The sequence below is a fragment of the Melopsittacus undulatus genome, chromosome 3 (genome assembly GCF_012275295.1).
Source record: "Melopsittacus undulatus isolate bMelUnd1 chromosome 3, bMelUnd1.mat.Z, whole genome shotgun sequence".
In the NCBI taxonomy this organism is placed as follows: Eukaryota; Metazoa; Chordata; class Aves; order Psittaciformes; family Psittaculidae; genus Melopsittacus; species Melopsittacus undulatus.
The window spans coordinates 93,964,667-93,988,128 of NC_047529.1; the positions used below are offsets into that span (position 1 = coordinate 93,964,667).

General features: G+C 36.3%; 1 protein-coding gene across 4 annotated transcripts in view; it reads left to right on the forward strand.

The window, feature by feature from the left end:
* The window catches only part of SDCCAG8 (SHH signaling and ciliogenesis regulator SDCCAG8), a 116,986-nt gene that overhangs the window by 5,020 nt on the left and 88,504 nt on the right, over positions 1–23,462 (forward strand). For 2 of the 4 annotated variants that reach the window (XM_031046266.2, XM_031046268.2), the window contains exons 1-11: positions 2,515–2,570; positions 2,865–2,899; positions 7,054–7,233; positions 7,341–7,423; positions 10,207–10,320; positions 10,715–10,840; positions 11,141–11,281; positions 14,379–14,443; positions 16,252–16,440; positions 18,533–18,671; positions 21,616–21,768. In XM_031046266.2, the coding sequence (XP_030902126.1) occupies positions 2,530–2,570; positions 2,865–2,899; positions 7,054–7,233; positions 7,341–7,423; positions 10,207–10,320; positions 10,715–10,840; positions 11,141–11,281; positions 14,379–14,443; positions 16,252–16,440; positions 18,533–18,671; positions 21,616–21,768 (1,266 nt within the window). In that variant the 5' untranslated portion in view covers positions 2,515–2,529. Of the gene's footprint in view, positions 1–2,514; positions 2,571–2,864; positions 2,900–7,053; positions 7,234–7,340; positions 7,424–10,206; positions 10,321–10,714; positions 10,841–11,140; positions 11,282–14,378; positions 14,444–16,251; positions 16,441–18,532; positions 18,672–21,615; positions 21,769–23,462 lie in introns of those variants that run through there. The other 2 variants (XM_031046267.2, XM_005146017.3) reach the window with 1 other exon arrangement.

Below are 23,462 nucleotides of genomic sequence, written 5' to 3' on the forward strand. Positions count from 1 at the left end.
TAATGGCAATGAATGTTGCAACTCTAGAGAACAGTTTCCTCTTTAAAAATGATAATTTGGTCAAAACTGTGTTGAAAACCACCTATTTCTCATATAATGCAGAGCAGCTATGAAGACTGAGAAACCATATTAAATGGATTCATAATTTTGAAACATCTGAGTGTTAAACATGTTGGGGCTTTTTGAGGTCTGGCTAATGAACAGCCATGTGTTGTTATTATTCAGTGTTTACTAGGATTTTATCCTAGTAGCATAGGTAGTAATTGGTAGTATACTGTCAGTTTCAAAACTGTTATGTAATATGTTAGTAGCATGGCAGCATAGCTGTGTTTGGCAGTCAAAGAAACATAGCTGCATATTAGAATGGTAAGTAAATTCCAAGACTACAAAACATGATAAAAACTTGACAAGCAAATTCTCAGTTTCGGTATTTTTAAGCAATTATTTGGGTCAAATGCTACCCCAGAAGAGGTGCATGATGTACTAATTCATAGTGTCAGTAGAAACAAATTCAAAGTTGATATGCTTCTGGACAGGAAAGTTTTCTTTAAATCATCAATAGTTAGGGTTGGAAAGGACCTTAAGATCATCTAGTTCCAACCCGCTCACACTAAACCATGTCACCCAAGATCCCATCCAGCTTGGCCTTGAACATTGCCAGGGATGGAGCATTCACATTTTCTTTGGGCAACATGTTCCAATGCCTCATCACCCTCACAGTGATGGTCTCCTTCCATATCTACCCTAAACTTCCCCTGTTTAAGTTTGAAGACATTACCCCCTTCTCCTATCACTATAGTCCCTAATGAAGAGTCCCTCCCCAGCATCCTTCGAGGCCCCTCCAGATACTGGAAGGCTGCTATGAGGCCTATTCTCCAGGCTGAACAGCCCCAACTTTCTCAGCCTGTCTTCATACAGGAGGTGCTCCAGTCCCCTGCTCATCCTCGTGGCCCTCCTCCAGACTTGTTCCAACAGCTCCATGTTCTTTTTATGTTGAGGACACCAGAACTGCACACAATACTCCAAGTGAGGTCTCAGGAGAGCAGAGTAGAGGGGCAGGATCACCTCCTTTGACCTGCTGGTCACGCTCCTCTGGATGCAGCCCAGGATACAGTTGGCTTTCTGGGCTGCGAGCACACACTGAAGCTGGCTCATGTCCAATTTCTCATCAACCAACACTCCCAAGTCCTTCTCCACAGAGCTGCTCTGAATCTCTTCTCTGCCCAACCTGCAGGTGTGTCTGGGATTGCCTCAATCCAGTTACTGTTTCACATACCTTTTACAGTGTTATTTTTTTAAGACCTAAAGAGTCAATGTAATTCCTTCTTCCCTAATCTGCTAGGGATGTTTTCGGATTGGGAACAAAGGGGTATCAGAAAGTGAACTGTTTGTTGAATTTACAGCCAGTAACTTCAAGTCATCTTTCTGAAAACATGATTAGAACTGGACCATTACCTATAAATGACAGATTTATGGCAGGTTTTTTATACGGTTGTTGTTTGTTGTCTACAATTTATGTTGCTTAACACTTCTACCAGATGGAGTCATTTTCTGTGTCTTTTGGGCAATTCTGTTGTTTTGGATGGCTGATTCCTTTGCTAAGCTCTTTCTTAACTGTCAGGTTTTTTTCTATGGCAGTTCTAAGTTCATGAATGAGGTAGCTTTGGTGCTTTCATTTAAAGGAGTGCTCTTTATAGACAGTCTTGGGCAGTGTCAGAAAAAAACCTCTTTTGTTTAGTTAATGCAGACATGGTTCAATGCCTTCTCTGTTTTTATTGTTCTCATGTCAGTGACAAATTGTTTTTACAATGTTTGTTTTTTTAATTCCTCTCCCCACCCTCAAAGGTGATTACTAATTTGAACATACAGCCACCTCTTCCCTCTTCTATGTTGTATTTTACTTCAGAGTGTCCTGATGCTAGCCTTTTGTGTGTGTGTGTTTTGCTTCTATTCTTCTTTTTTTTTTACAAGTTCTGTGGGTCTGTGATGTGTTTCCAGTGTAAAAAAAAAAAAATAAAATTATTCAGCAGTAGCACTGATTTTCCCATATATGAAAACCTTCTACCAATTATGTTTATACAAAGATACTTCTCTGAAAAAAAGATGCCTATACTATACTATATCTTCAGGGAGTGATGCTTAGATTTTGTAGTTACAGTGGGTACAGAAAATAACCAGAGTAATCAATGTTTATTTCAGGACAGAGGAATCTCAGAATGGTTTTTGTTGGAAGTTAACTTAAAGATCATCTGGTTTAAACCTCCTTGCCATGGGCAGGGACACCTGCCACTAGACCAGGTTGCTCAAAGCCCCGTGCAGCCTGGCCTTGAACACTGCCAGGGATGGGGCAGCCACAACTTCTCAGTGCAAAGATATTTGGAAGGATCGGTCCCAGTACTGACCCCTGAGGACCACCACTTGTCACTGATCTCCGCTTAGACATCAAGCTTTGAGAGTGACCATCCAGCCAGTGCTTTATCCACTGAGTGGTCCATCTGTCAAATCGGTGTCTCCAATTGACAGACAAGGATGTCCTGCAGGACAGTGTCAATTGCCTTGCACAAGTCCAGGTAAATGTGAGGTCAGTCACTCAGTACTCAAAGGAGTAACTTTATTCAGCATGTAGAATATATGGCATGTGCTTTTTGAACATTATTTGATGTTTCTGTCAGGGCTATATTGGTTTTGTCTAAAGTATTTTCCTTACTTGAACTTAATCTAGTCCAAAGTTGCATTTACATTTAGATTAATTGAGGGGCAGGAATATCTTCATACCTAGAACAGTATGATCTTGATCCTTGTTTCAGACAGCTGGTTGCTTCTGTCTCTGAAATAATAATAAGTAATGCATTTCTTTCTGTTAGGTGTTTGGTCAGCTGTGTCATTGTGAAGGCATTAGGTAAGTGATCTGCCTGTCCCTTATGGCAAGTACTGCCTATGATTTATATGTGGTAGTTGACAACTTTACAGCATTTTTGTGGAGCCATTGCTATTTATTTTTTTCCTAATTTTTATTTTTTATGTATAGGGTTTGATACATCTGTTTTTTTTTTTTGTTAGCGTGCTATTTTTAAAAATCATCTCAGATCCTTTAAACTGAAAACCAAAGAGCTTTATAGTAAACATGTGTATTATTTTTTTTTTTAAGTTTTAATCCAGATAAGTGCTATTTCATTTATATCCTCATTTGTTTCTGCAGGAAATAACACATCCGTAATGCTTTATCAACTACAGAAATATTTGTTTGGGTTTTATTCATAGAGTCATCTTAGGATATAGAAAAGAAAAATTCTGATTGAATTTTAGCTATGCAAATCGTAGTACTGCATGCGAGGTGTTTGCTGCAGCATGTTTTTACTGAGCCCCAATAAAATGTGCTATTACAGTAACAGCCTAAACAAAAAAGTTAGGTAGGATGTATGAGCACTTAAAAATTAATGATTTCTAAATTCATTACAAAATTATCATCTCTTTAAGCAAAGGTTTTTTGGTGTCCAATACTTTGCATCCATGGAGGTTCTTTCTACTTCTTTCACATTTAAAAAGAATATTTTTACATTGGCAGAAACAAATTTAATCTTTTAACTTGGCAATGAGTTTTCTTTTATTCCAGTCCCTTTTTTAGGAGAAAAAAAAGCTATAATGTGCCTATTCCTTTTTATATGCCCAGTTCAACTTTTAGTGCCGTAAATGTTAGCTTTTTGGTGTCTAACGAATGTAAAGAAAGACCACTGGAAATTCTTAACTGCACTGCTTATGGCAGTGTCTTCTGTTATATGGAAATCAACATGCTTTCAAAAATGTGGAAACATTATTTCAGAGGCAGGACAGTGTAGTCAAAAAAAGTAAACATCTGTGTGCCACTGATAATGATTTTAATGTATTTCACCACTACTGCCCAGTAAATTTATGGGAGAAAAGGGCAGAACAGAAGATGATCTATGTTGTCTTTTAGGATAAAGTAGTAGCCTAGAGTTCAGAAGCTGTAATACTATAGAAAGAGAGGAAGTCTGGGAAAAACTGTGTATGTGACTTTTGGTTCTGGTTTGTTTTGATTTGTTTTTTGCTGGCTGTGGGGCAAATATTGATAGTCTGGGGTTCTCTGACAGAGGTCTGCAGTGAATGGGGAAATGAAGGCATTTTATTGCTATCAGATGACACATCCTGTAATAACTGGCATTGAACACTTCTTGGGAACCACTGGTTGTAACATAGTTTGCTAAATATTTAAGCCATTGCATCAGTTAAATAATCCTACCATTCCTCAATTAGCTCTCCCGCCCTTGTAGCATCATGGAATGCTCAAGAATGGATGAATAGCTGAAGTATGCCAATAGAGAAATATTTGACCTAACCCCCTCATTTTTTTATTTTTTTTTAGTCATTGCCTTGTGAGTTTTATTTAGTTTATTATAATAAATTGTAACTACTTAACATGTACGTTTTATGTCTTCATTTACATTGACCTTGTTAAAGGATGGGATATCCAAAAATCAAGAGGCGGTGTGAGTTGTGAGATGACTGATTCTTGAATAAGTGCTGAGAGAAGATTAGTAATTTGAAATTTTTTATTAAAAACTAGCACTGCTAAAAAGTGAGTGGTGGCTGGCATACTGGTCTGAGGACCGTGTTCTTAAATATAATGCTTTTTGGAGGAATATTTATATCTTACAAGCCATTTGTAAATTACAACCAAGCAGAAAAAAAGATGGAAAAGGCTGTGAAAACCATTTTTGGGGAGGAATTAATTTCCCAACTTCAGTCAAGATGATGTGAACTTGAAAAAGGTAAAGTGAAGGCAAAAATACATATTTAGCTTGTCAGGAATAATACTGTTTTTGATAATAGAATATCTCATGAGGCGGAGGTTTAAAGCTTTATTTGAATAAAGAGAGATCCCCACCGGACACTCAATTTTCTTTAAGTATCTACCTGTTTTATACCTTTGCCATCTGCAAAGTCCCTCCTCATTTCTTCTTTCACTTAAATAGTCAGATGTTACAGCTACCTCGTCTGCCTTTAATAGAATTTTTTATTCTATGTACATAAGCAACAGTTTGCATAAGATAGGCAAGTTTCACAAAGCTAAGCAAGTTTTGCAAGGTTGAATAAGTTATCACAAAATTTACATTGTTTATTTTTCATAGAAACACAAATCTTTTGTAAGTTTCTGTACTTTTCACTGTTCTCAATAGTTTGTATATTTTTAACAAGGACACAGTCTTATTTTGTTGCATACAGCTTTTGATCTCTTGACTTAAACTGCTAAACTGCTATTCAACTTTAGCTTTTCACTTAAAAGAAATAAACTATTAACATTTTTAACCAGCAGCATGTATTATACTCTGAGGCATGTCTTCTGAATTCTACCTAGCAAATTTGTGGCTAAATGAAGAAAATAACTATGGTTTTATAGTTCTGAGTAAAGTAAGGTTTAAAGAGTGTAGGGTTTTATTTTCAATTATTACTGGCTGTTAACTATTGAAGAACCTTTTCTGATTCAGGGTAGTTTTGGGTGGTAGTCACAAATGCCTGCATTTTTTTGAGAAATGTAAAAGAAGCATGTCTTCTTATATTCCTGATAAAGTAGCTGTGTATCATGATGGACAACTGTCTCACTGAGGATGTCTGTGAATGATGTATGGGTAATCTTAGTTCCCTTGGTACTCCAGTAGAATCCTGCTTTGCTGAACATTTTATAAAGTTAATACTACTTGGGTTATTACTGTCTTTTCTAGTTAGTATATACACTGCTTAAAAGGAGGAGAAATTAAATACTCATTTCCCTTTGAATATAGGCAGTCGAAAGAAAGAGGTGCCTGAGGTCCTCTGCCTGTGTACTTGGAAGTATTATTTAAAACCAAGATGATATTTTTTGAATCCCAATCCAGCGGTAATCTCTCAGCTATAAATATCTCAAGTTTCTTTTGTGACATACTGGAAATGCTCAGCTCTGTCAGGGTGATATGGCATTTATGACTGGAAAGTTTTTTATTTTTCTGAAGTCAGCTGAATCAAATGAAAAATAAACAGAAGGTATATAAAAAAAGTATTGAAAATAAGAGAAGACCATTATTGTGTCACCCTCTAGTAAGTTAGTTCTTGAAAGGGTACATAAAAGTATTTGTATTTATCTGGAAATATTTATTTTTTTTTTTCTTCCCAGGATGGTCAGTGTTGTTATTTATTTTTCGCACTTGCTCAGAAGTCTTTGTTTAATCACTGGTTTATGTTGGCTTGGTTTGCTGAGTTTTTACTTCATTTATTTTGATTTGATTTTTTTTTTAGTTGTGCTGTGCATTGCTTTGTCATGTGTGGTGGCATCATTAGGATTCAAAAATATTTTTCTTCATGCCCAGTCCTACTCATTGTATGAAATAAAGCATGACGTGAGGAACTGTTCATTAGGGACTGTAGTGACAGGACAAGGGGTAACGGGTTAAAACTTAAAGAGGGGAGGCTTAGGTTGGATATAAGGAAGAAGTTCTTTACTGTTAGGGTGGTGAGGTACTGGAATAGGTTTCCCAGGAGGTTGTGAATGCTCCATCCTTGGCAGTGCTCAAGGCCAGGTTAGGTGAAGCCTTGGGTGACAGCGTTTAGTGTGCGGTGTCCCTGTCCATGGCAGGGGGGTTGGAACTAGGTGATCTTAAGATCCTTTCCAACCCTAACTATTCTATGATTCTATGAGCTTTAGGTTCATTGAAAAGTATGGAACCTGCATACACTAGAAAATATTTGAGGGTCAAGTGTATTATTACTTGTGCTGCTTCAGAGTCCTAATGTATTGATAGGCTAAGATGTTATTTATAGCTGCTTCTTTGAAAATGTTGTAAATGTTCCTTCTGCCAGTTGTGATATACAATAGTTGTTTTGGCTGTTTGCTTTAGGTAATTGCTTCCAGTGGCTGAGTTTAGATCAAGCAGTCAGGCTAGACAGATGCTGAATGCTTTTAGTGCTCACATTTTTTTTGCAAGTTTATAATGTCAGTAAATACTTTCTTATGTTGTTTATTGTGGCTAATAATGTGTTTGTTTTTTTTTTTTTTTTTTTCAGATCGTGCTAGTGAAAGCATCCATCAACTGAAATATGCCTTGGAAGACAGACAGTTTGGAAAGGGCGAAGGTGAAGTTGGATTTGGTCAGTCCTCTGTGGACAAGGGCAGTGATGATGTGGACATGAGTAATGATGACAGTGGGAATGCAGCCTGTCAGGAACTGCAGCAAAGTCACGCAGGTAAGATTACTGTGAAAGCAAATAGTTTAAAAATTGTTAGAAACTATACTAATTTCAATGGGGAAAAGTAAATATTTTTGTTACAATGTTTTTTTATCTCTCCCTAGTTAATCAACTTAAAATTCTACTGGAACATCAAGAAAGAATGGAAAGTGAAGTCTCTCTGTCAGGGAGGAAGAGGTCATTCTGTGTATGTTTCTTCTTGTTTCTTTTGTGTTTTTTAAATGAATGGCATGTGTTATGAGTTTTCTAGTATCCAGAAAAAAAAAAAGGCCCAGGAGATTCCTGAGTTTATGGCCAGAACTTGGCATGCTTATGACCATATTGGAAGAAAAAGGAATCTGTAATGCCAGATCTGTGCTTTTGTCCTCTTTTGTTGACCATACAGTATGGGTCATAGTCTGCATTGTTTTCAGCTTTCTCATATTTTTCCATGAAAAGTTCGTCTTTTTTGTTTTGAAAATATTTGGATTTGACTACATGTATAAATTTCTGTAAAAGCAGCATCTGTTTTCCCTTGACTGTTCTATATGTATCATCATAGTTGTAACTATGCTTTTTCTTTAGAGGATTAGGGATATTCATGTGAGAACAGGTTTGTAGCTCTCTTCTAAAATGCAGGGTCTGTGTCAAAGTTAGTTTACACCCTTATATGGTCTTCTTGGATTTAGCCTTCTTGCAGCAGAACTGCACCAAAGTATGTGCAGTGCACAGTTCAGTTACAGAGCAACTGCTAGATAATAGTATCCTTATAGGAAAATAATTCAAAGGCATTGTTCTTTTGATGGCCTCCACTGACTACTTTTGGTTTATACTAAGCAAAACAATAAACTCTGTCAGAGTTTAAAGCCTCTATTCCAGCTGTGTTGCTTTGAACCTGTGTAATGAGCCTAGCTCTACTGTTCTGACATTGAGAAATTTTATTTGAAGTTCAGCTTTTCTAAGTGTTCTAATTGGTGCATCATTGGTTAATCTTGACATGACATGGATTGCTGTCAATTTTTATTTAGCCTTTGGAGGGGAGACATCTTTTAAGCCATCTTTGTCAAAGTTTTCTACTTATATTGGGAAATTTTAGTAGACTGGAAAAATTCAGAAAACAGGATACTTTTCCTCAGAAACGTGTGATAGTGCTTTCATGGAGTGGATTAGCGGATGGAGAAATAACTGAGAAAAGATGGGAATTTACTGTTTTGGTAGGGCATTGTCCCATTTCTTTCTCTTGAAGTTTCCAATGAGAGGGATTCTCTGAAGTGGTGGCCTTAGTCTCCTTTTCAGCTGTCCTCCATCTTCTTGCTAACCAGGATGTGAAAGTGTTCTGAAGACAGTCCAAGTGTAAAGCTGAAAAAAAGCAGAATTACTAAAGTATGCATACACCAAAAAAATCCCCCAATCCCTTATAAAATAGAAGCTCGACTAGTGGTTTGCTGGACACTGCAGAAATGTTTCCAGTATAAGATCAGATTCCCCAAAGGTCAAAGAAAGCAAAGATTATGAATAACTTTAACCTTTTGCTTTGAATTATGATGAAGTACTTGATGACTACTGAATAGTAGATGACTTCATGTGTCTATAGCCAAATATAATATTTCACAGGAAGTATACTGTTAAATAAACTTTACAACATTTCACATGTATAAATAACATTGTCTTAACAAAATTTATCTTGTCCATTGATAAAAATTTCAATAGATATCAAATGAGCATGTCTTTTCTTTGATTACACCTACATTATTGGGCAGAAATTTTTCTTTTGCTCTCTACCTCATCACCTAAGGTCAAGGCCCAGCAAGACCGCTTCATACAACAACTGTAGTTCTACAAGCTGAGTCTTTGCTAACTGAACTGCACCCAGCCTGGGTTCCTGAAACTTGTTAGAGCTGGAGTTCCTGTGCTGATTCCCATTGTTTCTTGACAGTTTACAGGGCAGCAGATTTAGGACTGTCACCAGAAGTATCTCTGATTCTGTGGTGTAGAAGTTTGAAATTTAAGGCATTCTGGACATGCACAAGTTGGGCCACACTATTTGGGATGTTAGCAAAGTCCACCACTAAAGCATGTCACTAAGGGCCTCATATATGTGTTTTTTTAACACTTCCAGTAATAGTGATTCCACCACTTCCCTTGGAAGCCTGTACAAATACCAGAGCACCTTTTTTGGTGAAGAATTTTTTCCTAATATTCATATCTTGTAGGATCAAAGAGAGGCTGTAGTTTTCAGGAAACAATTTAATTTATGTCTTTAAGGGCATTTTAGTAATATTTATTTGCATTCTTTATCTGTATTTAGGTGTAAATGCTGTAAAGCAGTAGAAAGTGTGGTTTTCACATTTTGTAAAAAGCTTAATCTGTGTACAAATCTTAATGAGCAAAGCAGAGATGCAGTTGTCTTGAATAGACAAGTATTCCCCTCATTACCTTCTTCAACTAGTTATTTGTGAGGCTATCAAAAATTTTATCTGTTTATAGGGTCTTCAGAAAGGTTTTTTTTGTCTTTCAAGATGCCAATAATTGAGTTCCTTGATAAATGTAATACCTTACCTGTGTTTCTTTGGAGGTATGAAGATTGCAGGTATAGTTATGTTTCTGTAGCAATTGTTAATAAACTTTTAGAGGGGTTGCTTTTGCACATCCAGAACTCATTAAAATTCAAGGGATATTCATGTTCATTTCATAAAGAAGAAAGCACTCCTTTACATGTCTAAAATGGAAAATGCACTTAAATAGCAGTGTAAATTTCATTTACAAATCGATTTGTGGATATCATTTAATCCTGCTTTATGGATGTGCATAATCAAGCAGCTGTACATTTTGACGGGGTGACATATTTACTCTTTGTATTGAAGAATTTTTCTTGATCTGTTACTTGGTGACATTTTATTAAGTATACATGGTATTCTGTATGCAAGCAACATTTTACTGCAGTAAATGGAAAACTGGAAAGTAACACATGCTATTCTTCATTTCCTTCAGAAACCCCCAGAAGCTTCAACTGGAGACTTGCCAGCCATTTCTGACCTTGTTCCTATAATCAACGATCAGTCACAGTACATTAACCATTTAGAAGCAGAAGTGAAGTTTTGCAAGGTATTAGACAACATCTAAGCCCCTGGTCCCCTAAATAGGAAGAGTTGCTTTAAAAACAGCTTACACTTAATCTCTAGATTGTTTGTTGTAATGACTAAAACTGAGCCAAATGCAGTTCAGTAGATACTCAGCCTTACTACGTGTCTTGGTACCTGTGTACTCTTTAAAGGTCTCTAAAGACATTTTTATGGCCTATCACAAAATGTTTGTTTTAATAAAGAAATTATATGGAAGTTCAAGCTACAAAAATATGAGATCTGTCTTGAGTATTTGTTTTTTCTCTAAAAGAGATAAAATAGTTGAGAATACTTGTCTAGACTTTCTGTCTCAAGATGTATTTGGATGTTGATAGCGTCTCGGGGAGCCTTTTACATGCAGTTTCTGTATCCAATAGGAGGAATTGTCTGGGATGAAAAACCGAGTACAAGTAGTTGTACTTGAAAATGAGGAACTTCATCAGAAATTGAAATTCTTAACTGCAGAACATAAATTGAGAGAACAGACTCTTCTAGATACCTCAGTAAGTTTTTATTTTTCTGTTGCTTTACTTAGTGTTGCAGATTTTTTTTAATTTTTTTTTTTTTAAGGAAGGCTATGTAAATGGTTATCTACAATCTGAATTTTAGTCAAATTTTAATGAAAGTGTGTAAACATGGATTTCTGTGGATAATACTATTGTAGGTTGCCAACCTAATTAAGTTGTTTATTGGTTGTTATATTCTACTGTAATGAAAATTCTAAGATTCAGTACATACATAACTGACATTTGTTTAAAAAAAACCCACCTTACATAACTGAAGCATTAAAAATTTTATTTCAGGCAAATGTCGAGAACTCTTGGACTGTAGGTGGTAATGACTGTAGCACTCGTCAGCCTGTCACCTCATCGCCAGCACATAACGGAGATCGGGCTTTTGCTACATCAGCTGCTGGAGAAATTGAAAAATGGCATGTAGAACTGGTTGGTATTAACTTTCTTTGCAAAACGTATTGGTGCTTTATTGTTGCTGCAGATGTTCTTGATTTTTTTTTTTTTAGTTTTTTTTTGCTCTTTATTAATGTGGTAGTATTGCTGTATTTTGGGAAAATCATTGTTAACTGAAACTTCTGATGTTTTTTATCCATGTGCATGTGTATACCGTGGAATTTAAAGGGTACTTAAATTCTTCAAGATAATGATACGTATTTATGATTTTTTCCTGGTAAAGTATTTTTGTTGGTCTTATGCATTTTATGCATCATCTAGAGCTGAAAACCTCTCCAGTGATCCCTAACACTTGCAGTTGTTTCAAAGCTAGTTTTTACAGTAATTGCACTTTTACTTCATCTGCCATATATAAAGGAAGAGAATCATATTGATTACGACTTTTTTCCTAAGCATAAATTTCCAGTGCTTCATCTGATTCATTATCATCATCGTAGGATCCTGCGTGGGAGGAATAGAATATCTAGCAAGGCCACAGTTCTGGATTTCCGAAGGGCCAACTTTGGCCTGTTCAATCAACTGCTAAGGGAAGTCCCATGGGAAAGGGTACTAGGCGGTAAAGGGGTTCATGATAGTTGGTCAGCATTCAAGGACCACTTCTTCCAAGCTCAGGATCAGAGTATCCCAATGAGTAGGAAATCAAGTAAGGGATCTAGGAGACCAGCGTGGTTAAACAAGGAGCTGCTGGGCAAACTCAAGTGGAAAAGGAGAATCTATGGATTATGGAAAGAGGGGCTGGCCACTTGGGAGGAATATAGGACAGTTGTTAGAGGATGTAGGGAGGCAATTAGGACAGCTAAGGCCTCCTTGGAAATTAATCTTGCTAGTCAGATTAAGGACAATAGAAAGGGCTTCTTCAAATACATAGCAAATAAAACTAACACAAGGGGCAATATAGGCCCACTGTTGAACGAGGTGGGTGCCCTGGAGACAGAGGATACAAAGAAGGCAGAAGTGCTGAATGCTTTCTTTGCCTCTATCTTTACTCCTGCAGACTCTCCCCAGGGGGCCCAGATTCCTGTAGCCCCAGAAGGAGTCAGGACAAAGGAGTATTTTGCATTGGTAGATGAGGATTGGGTTAGGGATCAGCTATGCAATCTGGAAATCTACAAATCAATGGGTCCGGATGCAATGCACCCACGGGTGCTGAGGGAGCTGGCGGAGGTCATTGCTAGGCCACTTTCCATAATCTTTGGTAAATCGTGGGAAACGGGAGAGGTGCCTGAGGATTGGAAGATGGCAAATGTCACACCCATCTATAAGAAAGGCAAGAAGGAGGACCCAGGTAATTATAGACTGGTCAGCCTTACCTCTGTCCCTGGAAAGGTGATGGAACGACTTATTCTTGACTCCATCTCTAGGCATATCAAGGATGAGGGGGTTATTAAGAACAGCCAACAGAGTTTTATGAAGGGGAAGTCATGTTTGACCAACCTTTTATAGCCTTTTATGAGGAAGTGACTAGGTGGAGGGATGATGGTAGAGCAGTAGATGTGGTTTTTCTTGATTTCAGTAAGGCATTTGATACTGTCTCCCACAGCATTCTCATAGATAAGCTAAGAAAGTGTGGGCTTGACGATCAGGTAGTGAGGTGGATCAAGAACTGGTTAAAAGGAAGAAGGCAGAGAGTTGTGGTGGCACATAATCTAGCTGGAGGTCTGTGACTAGTGGAGTCCCTCAGGGGTCGGTGCTGGGATCAGTGCTGTTTAATATCTTCATCAATGACCTGGATGAGGGAACTGAGTGTACCCTCAGCAAGTGCGCTGATGACACTAAATTGGGAGGAGTGGCTGACACACCAGGAGGCTGTGTTGCCATTCAGCAAGACCTGGACAGGCTGGAGAGTTGGGCAGGGAGAAACTTGATGAAATTCAACAAGGGTAAGTGTAGAGTCTTGCATGTGCGGAAGAACAACCCCATGTACCATTACAGGCTGGGGGTTGACCTGCTGGAAAGGAGTGAAGGGGAAAGGGACCTGGGGGTCCTGGTGGACAGGAGGATGACCATGAGCCAGCAGTGTGCCCTTGTGGCCAAGAAGGCAAATGGCATCCTAGGGTACATTAGAAAGGGTGTGGTTAGTAGGACAAGAGAGGTTCTCCTCCTCCTCTACTCTGCCTTGGTGAGGCCGCATCTGGAATATTGCATCCAGTTCTGGGCCCCTCAGTTCAAGAAGGACAGGGAATTGCTTGAAAGAGTCCAGCACAGAGCCACAAAGATGATTAAAGGAATGGAACACCTCCCTTAGGAGGAGAGGCTGAGGGAGCTGGGTCTCTTTAGCTTGGAGGAGACTGAAGGGTGACCTCATCAGTGTTTTCAAATATGTAAAGGGTGGGTGTCAGGATGATGGAGCTAGGCTTTTTTCAGTGATATCCAGTGATAGGACAAGGGACAATGGGTGTAAACTGGAGCATAGGAGGTTCCACATTAACATCAGGAAGAACTTCTTTACTGTAAGAGCGACAGAGCACTGGAACAGGTTGCCCAAGGGGGGTTGTGGAGTCTCCTACGCTGGAGATATTCAAGGCCAGTCTGGACAAGTTCCTGTGTGATGTACTCTAGGTTACCCTGCTCTTGCAGGGGGGTTGGACTAGATGATCTTTCGAGGTCCCTTCCAACCCTTGGGATTCTGTGGTTCTGTACTTAACATTGGTGTGGTTGATTTATATACCTAGTTCTTCACCAGGTAATAAGAGTAACTCACTGTACTATAAATAAATAGTGTCTACTGGAAGTTCTTCAAGATTTCTCTTTTACTTCTGGTTAATTGTGGGAAAGTAAGAGCAAACTCAAGACAAGATCATCAGTTTATCTAAGTCATTGTAGAGGGCTGCAGTTGGAGTTGAAGCAATTTACTGTGCAAGGATCTGGCAAGATGTATAGAAATAAAATGGGAGGGTTGTTCATTTTGTAGACTTTTACAAGTGTGAAATATTAGATTTCCCTGACATTAATGCTTTGAAAAGGTTATACCTTCAGGGGAAAAGAATGAATGTGACTAATGTCTAAGTTGATTTGTAAAGACAGTATTATAAAGAAAGTAAAAGACATTTCTTTCCTCCCATCTTTTCTAAAGGAGAAACTAAAACATCTTTATCAAGAAAAAGTCAATATCCTTGAAGCTCAAATACAGTCTCTAAGGTAAACTATTTAATTTTTTTCTTTAAAATTATTGTTAATAAATTATTAATTCATAACATCATGAACCACTCTTAATTGCAATTTAAGCAAGAAAATGCTTGGATGTGTGTTGTGTTTTCTGATACTGTCCCTGAAAGCTGGTTTTACATGAAGTTTACTCAAATATAAGCATAGCAAAATTGAATGTACTACTATTATATAGCAGCATTGGCAATTTATAAAATTTATGAATTCAATTGAATTGTTGTGCTTATAGAAATTAAAACTTGATATAGAATGTCTTTATCCTTTTTACCTTTTGTCTTTGTAGAAACATCATGTCTGTTAAGGTAGACCTATCAAAGAGAAAGTTAAAATTTTAACTTGTGTAAACTCTTCCATAGTTAGCTTGCTTCTACTTGTATTTTATATTTCAAGTTCTAGAAATCTTAAGCATTGAACTAATTTAAGCCACATAATAATTTTTGAGCAGGCAAACATTGTTTTGAAGCTTGGAAGCAGGATTTTAAGTTTCTGCTGCAGAATCCGATTTGTTGGTTGTTTTTTTTAACCCTACTTGGCTTGACCTGTTATATATGCCCAAATAAATATTGGAGGCTAAAATGGCCTAAAAATTGTCACAACTACGTTATTCAGCCTCAGTTTTTCCTAAGGGGTATGATATTTTGAAATGTAAGTTCTGCAAAGCACTTAAGTTATTTGCTTCAATGTTAATTAAAATTGAGAAATTATATTGGTTCCAGTGGGACTATCCTTGGTTTTAACTTCAAGCATGAATTTACGTAGGATCTGCTGGTTTCTGTCCAAGACTTCCCAACAATAGGTCTGTTGTACTATGACTATCTAATGATATATGCAGAACAAATTCTGTTCAGGTTATAGTGGATTATATTTAATAGGCCAGCTACTAAAATTGGAAAAAGTGCACAGAAGATTTCCCAGATGGAAATAAGCATGCATGCAGTGTATATATCATGTGCACAGTAAATCCAATGCAACCAGAATGTGTCAGACTTACTATGAGTATGCTGCCCAGATGGCCTGCATAACAAACCAAAAGCTTTGGATTCATTGCAAATTTGTCAAATTGGTCTATATGTGCACAGTGAGTGTTTGTCTGGAACTCCCTGATGTCAGCATTCCTATTACTTGTGCTCTCCCCAGTCTAACAGATGCTTGGAAATTCTGGAGAAAATTCTTCAGAGCACCTGGTAAAAAATTTGGAGACAAGTAAAAAAATTATCTTGGTTTTGTGGAGATGTGGTTGACCTGAAGTTTGCATGGGTCACTGGATCAGAGCAAATGTGTTGGGTACATCTGGATTTTGCCTAGGGAGCCTAAGGGGCTCTTACTTTACTTAAGATTGTAACTTTACAGTTAAGTTGAGAGTAGAGAAGAAATGGGGAGTGATATTATTAATAAGAGCAACAAAATAAATATTAGATTGCTGAAATATTTACAGACCTGATAACGTTTCTTGCTAATGAATTTATTACTCTGTTCAGAGAATATGTAAGCCTACAAGATTTTAATCTAATAACTTTCTGTGTAACCTTACTATTTTCTGATAATAGAGGGAAGGAAAAAATTGATATAATTTTGTCTATTAACAATTTTTATTGGGCAGTTGAACTATTATTTCTCTGTTAAAAAGTATTCCTTAGCCTACTGAAATGTGTAAAATAATGTTCATTACAGGGATTTTTATAGTTCTTTATAGGTAACATATGTAATTATATTTTACATACAAATATAACTTGTAGAAATGTTTGGTTGCACAAATAATATTTTTTATTTGTTTTCTGTAGAAAAGACCTTTCAGAATCTCAGAAGACATGCAAAGATTTGGAAGGAAGGCTAAAACATCAGCAGTTACTTGTTTCAGCCCCAAATTCTAACTGGGTTGGTGGTCTGTGTCTGAAATGTGCACAACACGAAGCAGTTCTTGCAGAGACTTACTCTAATATTCACATGCAAACCATCGAAAGGGTAACAAAGTAGGTTCAGGGGGGTATATACTAATTGAAAGTACAGTTGCTTTCATTAAAACCTATCTCTCTATATGTTTGATTGGATTCATAGAGAGATGTGCACTTGTGCAGCAATGGACTCCCAAGTTGAAGTTACAGTGCTAAAAACAGTGGCTGAATATGAATCTGCGTCCCAACCACTTTGCAGTCCTTGGTAGTTTTGGTACTTATTTCAACTGTTAGTCATCATAATTCTGATACCTTGGGCTGTCTAGATAATCAGACTGTTGATAGTCTGTTTCCCATTTTTGTAGGCATAAACGTTTCACTCTGTTCTAACAAATATTATGGAAGTCTGTGCATTTTGATTATTTCCTGCAAAAGTTCTTTATTTTTCTGTAATTGAATGGTTTTCTTCTTAGTCTTACATTTGGGGAACTTTTAGGATACATCAGCAGTGTACATTTATTTATTTTCCCCCCTTGAATTTGCTTAGTAGAACAGGTGTTTGGGCAGGATGCATTGTTCCTACCTAAATACAATAAAGCAGGGGAAAAAAGTTCCTTTGGATGAAAATAAATGAAATTATTTGCTGCAGCCTTATTTTATTTGTAGCTTTTATTTAAATTATTAAAAAAAAGGCAGCTGTATAGCCTGAATATATATATAAAATTCAGAAATCCCAACAACATTAAAATGTGCTTTTTTTTTTCTTCAGAAATTCTGCTGGTCAATAGTTTGAAGACATCTCTCAATTTCTACTTGCTAGTAATAATAAGATGCTGCAGCTTCCTCAGAATTTCTTAAACAGACATCTGTTTACTATGAGCTATCTGAAGCTTCTTAGGATTTCTGAAGCTTTAGAATGAGCTTGCTGGAGATGAGGTGATGGGTCAGTTAGAAGCAAAAAGACTCAAGGGACATAGTACATACTGTCTGTCAGATGGATATTATCTGTAAGCATTAGATGGCTGTTGCCAGGATTTACGTGTGTTTCTGTTGTCAGGTCCAAGATTTTTCTGGGAAAGCTCCCTGTTGCTGTAAAGTTATGTTCCAAAATCTCCTTTTGTAAGAAAAGTAATTATTTGTCATAGACCCTGGAAAATATGAACACATATCAGTACATTTTTGTCATCTTGTATTATAGTGCAGTTTGAAATAAAGTATTTGAGTTGACCTATTTATCTAGCTTAAACTGTTATTTCACTGAAAGCTACATCTTTTTGTGATGCAGTTTATTAACAAAAAAGGTTTCAGTAGGGATTTTCTGAAGAATTTTGTTAAAATATTGAAATGAAATTTCAAAATGTGGCAGTTCTCTAGCAAATACAACTGTGTTGTTATTCTATACAACATGAAGAAAAAAAACAACACAACAGCTTGCAGACAGAATCTCTAGTTGCACCTAAACCACAGACAATTATACTCTTATTTTCATATGTTGAAAGCTTTTAAATTAATGGGAAGGTGAAGTTAATTATTAAGTTTTACTGGCTGTGCTTCACCATTTGCTGTAGATCTAAATGTCTTAGTGAACAAAGGTTCAGAGGGGGTGTAGAATCCAGAGGTCCTATTGCTTGGTTTACTTCGAGTTTGCAGCAAAGGGCTATTTTTTGGTTTTCATTTGATATGCTTAGTGATCTGAATTACTTTTTGAACCTAACCCTTCCTTTTATTTTTTTCTCCCTACTTGACATTTAATGAGTAATTAAATAATATCATATTGCTCCTATCTATTTCTTCAGAAACATGCCTGTGCTTTTGGTGTTTGTTTGCTTTTGATGTTTGTTTGCCTTTGGTGTTTGTTTGCTTTTAGCATGGATCTCCATTTTGTAATGCAAATGCAATGTTGCTCAGCTTAAATGTATGACTTGAGCTCCACTGTCATTACTGGCAGTTTTACTAATAGCTCACCCTCTTTAAATGAAGGACTGATCATCAAGCCAAAGAAATTTTTGATACTGCCTAGTTAGTAGTACGCTGTCTTTCACTTTTAATCCATGTCCCTTTACCACTCTTACGTTTTTTACCTGTTAACATTTTATATTTGATATACCCATTCATTTTTTTCTTTTGAGAAAAGATATAGAAGAAATATCTGTTTTTTCTTTATATGCAGAGAAAGAGATGACTTGATGGATGCATTTCTTTCATTGAAACAAAACATGAAAGAGATGCAGCAAAGAGAATCTAATGCTTGTGAGCAAGTTAAATACGCTGTGCAACTGGCAGAAGAGGCTAATTTAGTAAAAACAAAGGTAAATTCATCAAGAAATTAGAGCTTTTCAGTACTTAGATCTACCACAAATGTTAATTAATTTTCATGCTAATGAGCAAATACACGCATAAGACCTTTCTCACATGTTGGTATGATGTATTAGATTCAAAAGGATTGCATGGTGTGACTGTTTCTGAGCAGTATCATGAACTCTGAAGTTTTTTAATTTTCATCAAGGCTGTGTTGCATTCTCAGGCCATCATTTAAATTCTGACCTATTTTCACTACTAGGTGATAGAAATTGAATGGTAGAATTTTCAAAGGCATTCATGTCATGTAAGGAGATAATTCACATATCACATTTCTGAGCTACTCAGGAAAGAATACTTAATGCTTATGAACAACTCTTCTGCATCAATGAGTGCAGTGCAAGAACTGATTAGCTGGTAGAACTCTTTGAAGATGAGAATTCCTGTCTAATGCTACCTGCAGGAAACTTTTGGTGCTATGTAAATAATAATGATAAAGCCAGTTTTGATTTGATGCTTGTGTTAGTCATAATTACTTTATATGATCAGCTAATCTTGACCTAAATTATTTCCTTGATATTTAGTGACATCTACTGTATTATTAGTGAATTACTGTGGAATTGAGAGAGGTTTTTTTGTTTGGATTTGTTTGTTTGTTTTAAATGAAATGCTGTTGTTTTTAATAGTGGGCAAGATTTATATAATTGTTTTATTTATCAAATTGTCATTATTTGTCTAATGCTGCAAAACTCTGTGTGTATGTGTAGGGTCTTCAACTATAAAGTAAAAGGAGAGGGGGAGACAATGAAATTTGGAAATTCTGTATGCATTTTAAATTTAACTTCAGAGTATTACAGCTTCTTGTTTTTTACTGAAGAAAGAAAGAATCCTTCTGAGCCCACTGTTCACCTGTCACATCCTGTTCCTGAGAGGTTAAATTTTTAAATTGCTTATTTGTTAACTTTTTTAGGGTGGGTTCTACAGTTGTCCAGTATTGTAATTGCTATTGAAAACTGCTCAAAATACTTTCCTTCTCTGTGTAATAAACTGAAGTTATCTGATGGTCCTCGTTTTTCATTTGGTGTTAGAAATCTATTTTAATATTCAAAAAGAAAACATCTATAAGCTCTTATTCAGTTTAGGTCATGTTAGAAATGTGGCCTAAGAATAAAACTTAGTAGGACAAGTTAGTAAAACCTTTAATAAAATGGCTCTTTGTACTTATACTATTTCTGCTACATAAACAACTTCGTAGGGTCTCTACTGGCCACTCTCTTCACTGCAGAAAGGAAATGTGCAGTGCTGTTTGTATATAAGAATGAATAGTAGTCTGATAAATAAAATAAAGGAACATGAAGTACTCTTTAATTTAGGCTGCATTAGTTTAAATTTTTTTATATATATAATGGTATTTCTCTTGGTAAGTCCTATTCTACTTTTAAGTCTCTTTCGTTGTAATTATCATGGAATCCAATAGGACAGGCCATGTGAGAAAAAGTGAGGAGTTAAGATGTTGGGCTTTCAAATGTTGTAACTGCAGTTTCATCACCCTGTTGACAGTCTAACCTCAGGTGCTTATCACTTGAAATCACCATTTTTTTTTTTTGTCTTATGGCTGTCCCCAGTTTGTGGCCTCTTGCCTAATTTGTAGAGCAAGGAAGAGACCTGGTAAGGGTAACTGGTAAGGGTAACTTCAGTAGTTAAAGAAAATCCAGGAATGTATTTTCAGTATAAATAGAAGAATAACTTTTTGTACTGCTCATTATGTAGTCAAAACAAGACTACCTTGGTGAGGGATAAGAAAGAGACCCTGAGGAGAATGCCACAGAACTGACATAAACCTGATGGAGATTGTTAGAGCATTCTCTAAAAATTATGGTTTAATTTGCTTCCCTCATGAACAGCCCAAACCCAAGGAAATTGCATGTAGAGATTTGGCTTTGAGTAAAAGAAAAATAAGCAGTTTAAAAAGACTATTTTGAAAATAAAGGGTAGTAAGGTAGGATACCTAGGAGGAGGTAACTTTAGCTTCTTTGAAATAGGATATGCTGAATATCAGTGGGATGGTTAAATGAAATCTAGTTTACTTGTGCACTAGCAAGCTGCCTTAAGGGTACTTTGAATACTTCAGTTTAGTTTTAACAGAGTAGCGCATTTCTGATTTAAACTGTGGTATAACACCCAACTCCTATCCCTTTGGCAGGGATGCATCAGCATAGATTGTTGTTTGGGTTTTTTTTTTATAGCTTATTTAGAAGATAGTGCCTACTCTGCTTCTTGCATGTAAACTTACGTTTCTTCTGTTTTGATAGAAAACACATCTGTAACCTGTGTTTTAGCACTTCAAATTATGCAGGACATCTGTGAGTTTTCAGCAGAACTAATTTTTATTTGACAAACCTGAAACTAAATTAAACTAAAATAAAAATTGTTTGTATCTTTGCTTACTTTTTCTAGGTTTCTTCTTAGCCTTCTGCACTTACTAATTGACTTTAGGGGGAGAACAAGTGAAGCACATATTTTGCTTGTTTATTTTTCCTTCAGTTATGCAGTAACAGCAGTGTTTGCAAGGAATCAAACATTGGAGGCTCATTTAAGTGATGTAAAATCTGAAATTTTAAATGCAAGGCAAATAATCATCTTAGTTTTGGAAGAACAGCTACTTATTTGGAAAATATACCTTGGAAAATGCTTCCATCTTTGCCATGGCTCCTAAAATAAATTAGACTTCTAAATTATAGTACAGAATGCATATACATGCAAACATATACATCTGTTTTCAATTTGTTAGTTCTGGATGTTAACATAGTAGGTTATGGATAAGCATCATACTAACTGTGTGAAAAAACAAAAGGCATCCTTTCTAACAGCAAACTGATTTCTCTGAAAGCATTAGATAAATACTATGTTAAAATTTTAGGATTCTTCCACTTTAAAAATAAGGTTTTTTTCTAGGCTTTAGTCCAGTGTGAGCAGCTGAAAAGTAAGATGGAACGGCAGAAGGATCATCTTGAAAGGGAATTAGCTGCCCAGCTAAAAAAGATGACTGATGAAAATGAAACGCTGCGGGAAGAAATGAAGAAGGAAAAGGAGGACTTGACAGCAATGGTATGAGTTGGGTTTTATTTCATTTGTGTATTACAATGAGTATACTATCCTCAAACTTCCTGTTTGTCTTTCACTTTGTTTCAGTTTTAGATTTGAGACCTCAGTAAATCACTTCTATTATTGCTTTAAAACAGGGATAGATAAGTGATCCTATGGGTCTGAACAACTGGATTTTTTATAGCTAGATATGTAGTAAATTGTTGATATTGTACATTTTATTTTAGTTTGCATATTTTCTAATGCACTTTGTCAAAGTAGGGTTAAGTAATATGTGATGCAAGGTTTGTACTTACCTTCTTACAAAGATTATGTAGGTTGACAGGTCAAGTGTTCAGAAGTTAGCACATGTTGTGTTTAGGATTCTGTGCTACTTCGAGCTTACATATACATATATATTAATGTTACAGTATAATGTAATATATGTTATAATTGCATTCTAATACGGTGTTTTTCAGAGTAATCTTACCATATGCTTAATTTGACCACCTGCAGAAATGTATTAGAATCTCTCTTTTATCACTTTTACTGATGTTCATAAAATCTCTGAGGCAGAATCTGTCTCATGATGAGGGAAACCTCATGCTAACAGGATGCACCTCTAAGGCAATTGGAGAAAGAAATGGAAAGAAGAGTAGAGAGATAAATGCTTCATGAATTAGTGGGTTTCATGCTTCTTTGATGTGCAGCCTCTTCAACCATTTTTTGGGGGAGGTTTGGAAACAACACAGTGAATTTCTCTTCTCAGTGTAGGCTTTTTCCGTATTTTATGGCTCTTTTTAGAAATAAGCCATACAGTTTATAAAGTCAGGAGAGTACAAACTCAACAGGGTAAACTATTTAAGTGTTTAAAAAAGAGGAGGTTCTTTAGTAGTGTTGTTGTTTGTAAAATGGCCAGAAAGCTATTTAAATAAATAGGAAACCAAGGTGATATAGTTGTGTTTCTGGTATTATGAGATGGTAGAATAATGTTTTGGAGCTGCTACAGGAAGTCAAAGCCTTTGGCTCTAGTTCCAGGTATGAAAACAGGAACTGAGTACAGTGATAGAGGCTAAGGGATACTTAAGAATGTGAGCTGTTGTAAGTGATCATCAGAAACCTGTTGTCAGGGAAACAGAAATAAAAAATAACCTTACATGGGAGGCAGTGAGACATTATTGAGCAATTCCTTGTGTGAGTACTTGCTATCTATTGGAATTATATGCACTTTATTGTTTAGTTACAGATCTGGTTTAGAACAGAGTATGCACTCCAAAATACAGCCTATAGGCAAGCATTTCATACTATTTCTTGGTAGAATAATTTACTTCATGTCATCACATTACTCTGTTTTTCAGCACCCACTGAGATGTATTTTACTGGAACTGATACTTATTTTGAGTAGTTGCAGTCTTTCTTTTAAATCCTATATAGTTATTAAATAACATAATGACACAATCGTGATGCGTAGAAGCTAAAGATAAGGGATAAATTTGTAGAAAACTATGATTTATATGCATGATTTATGCCTATATATGGTTAAGTACTTTTTTATTTCAGGATTATGAGGTGATAGAAATGGTATATTGTGCATCAGTTCAACCTCCCTGTCAATATATTTATCGCTTACTTTATGAAGTTGTTTGTTTGAAGCGGAGAAGTGGTATGATACATAAATTAGGTGGATGTCTAATGAGTGAAAGATAGTTATGGATCTG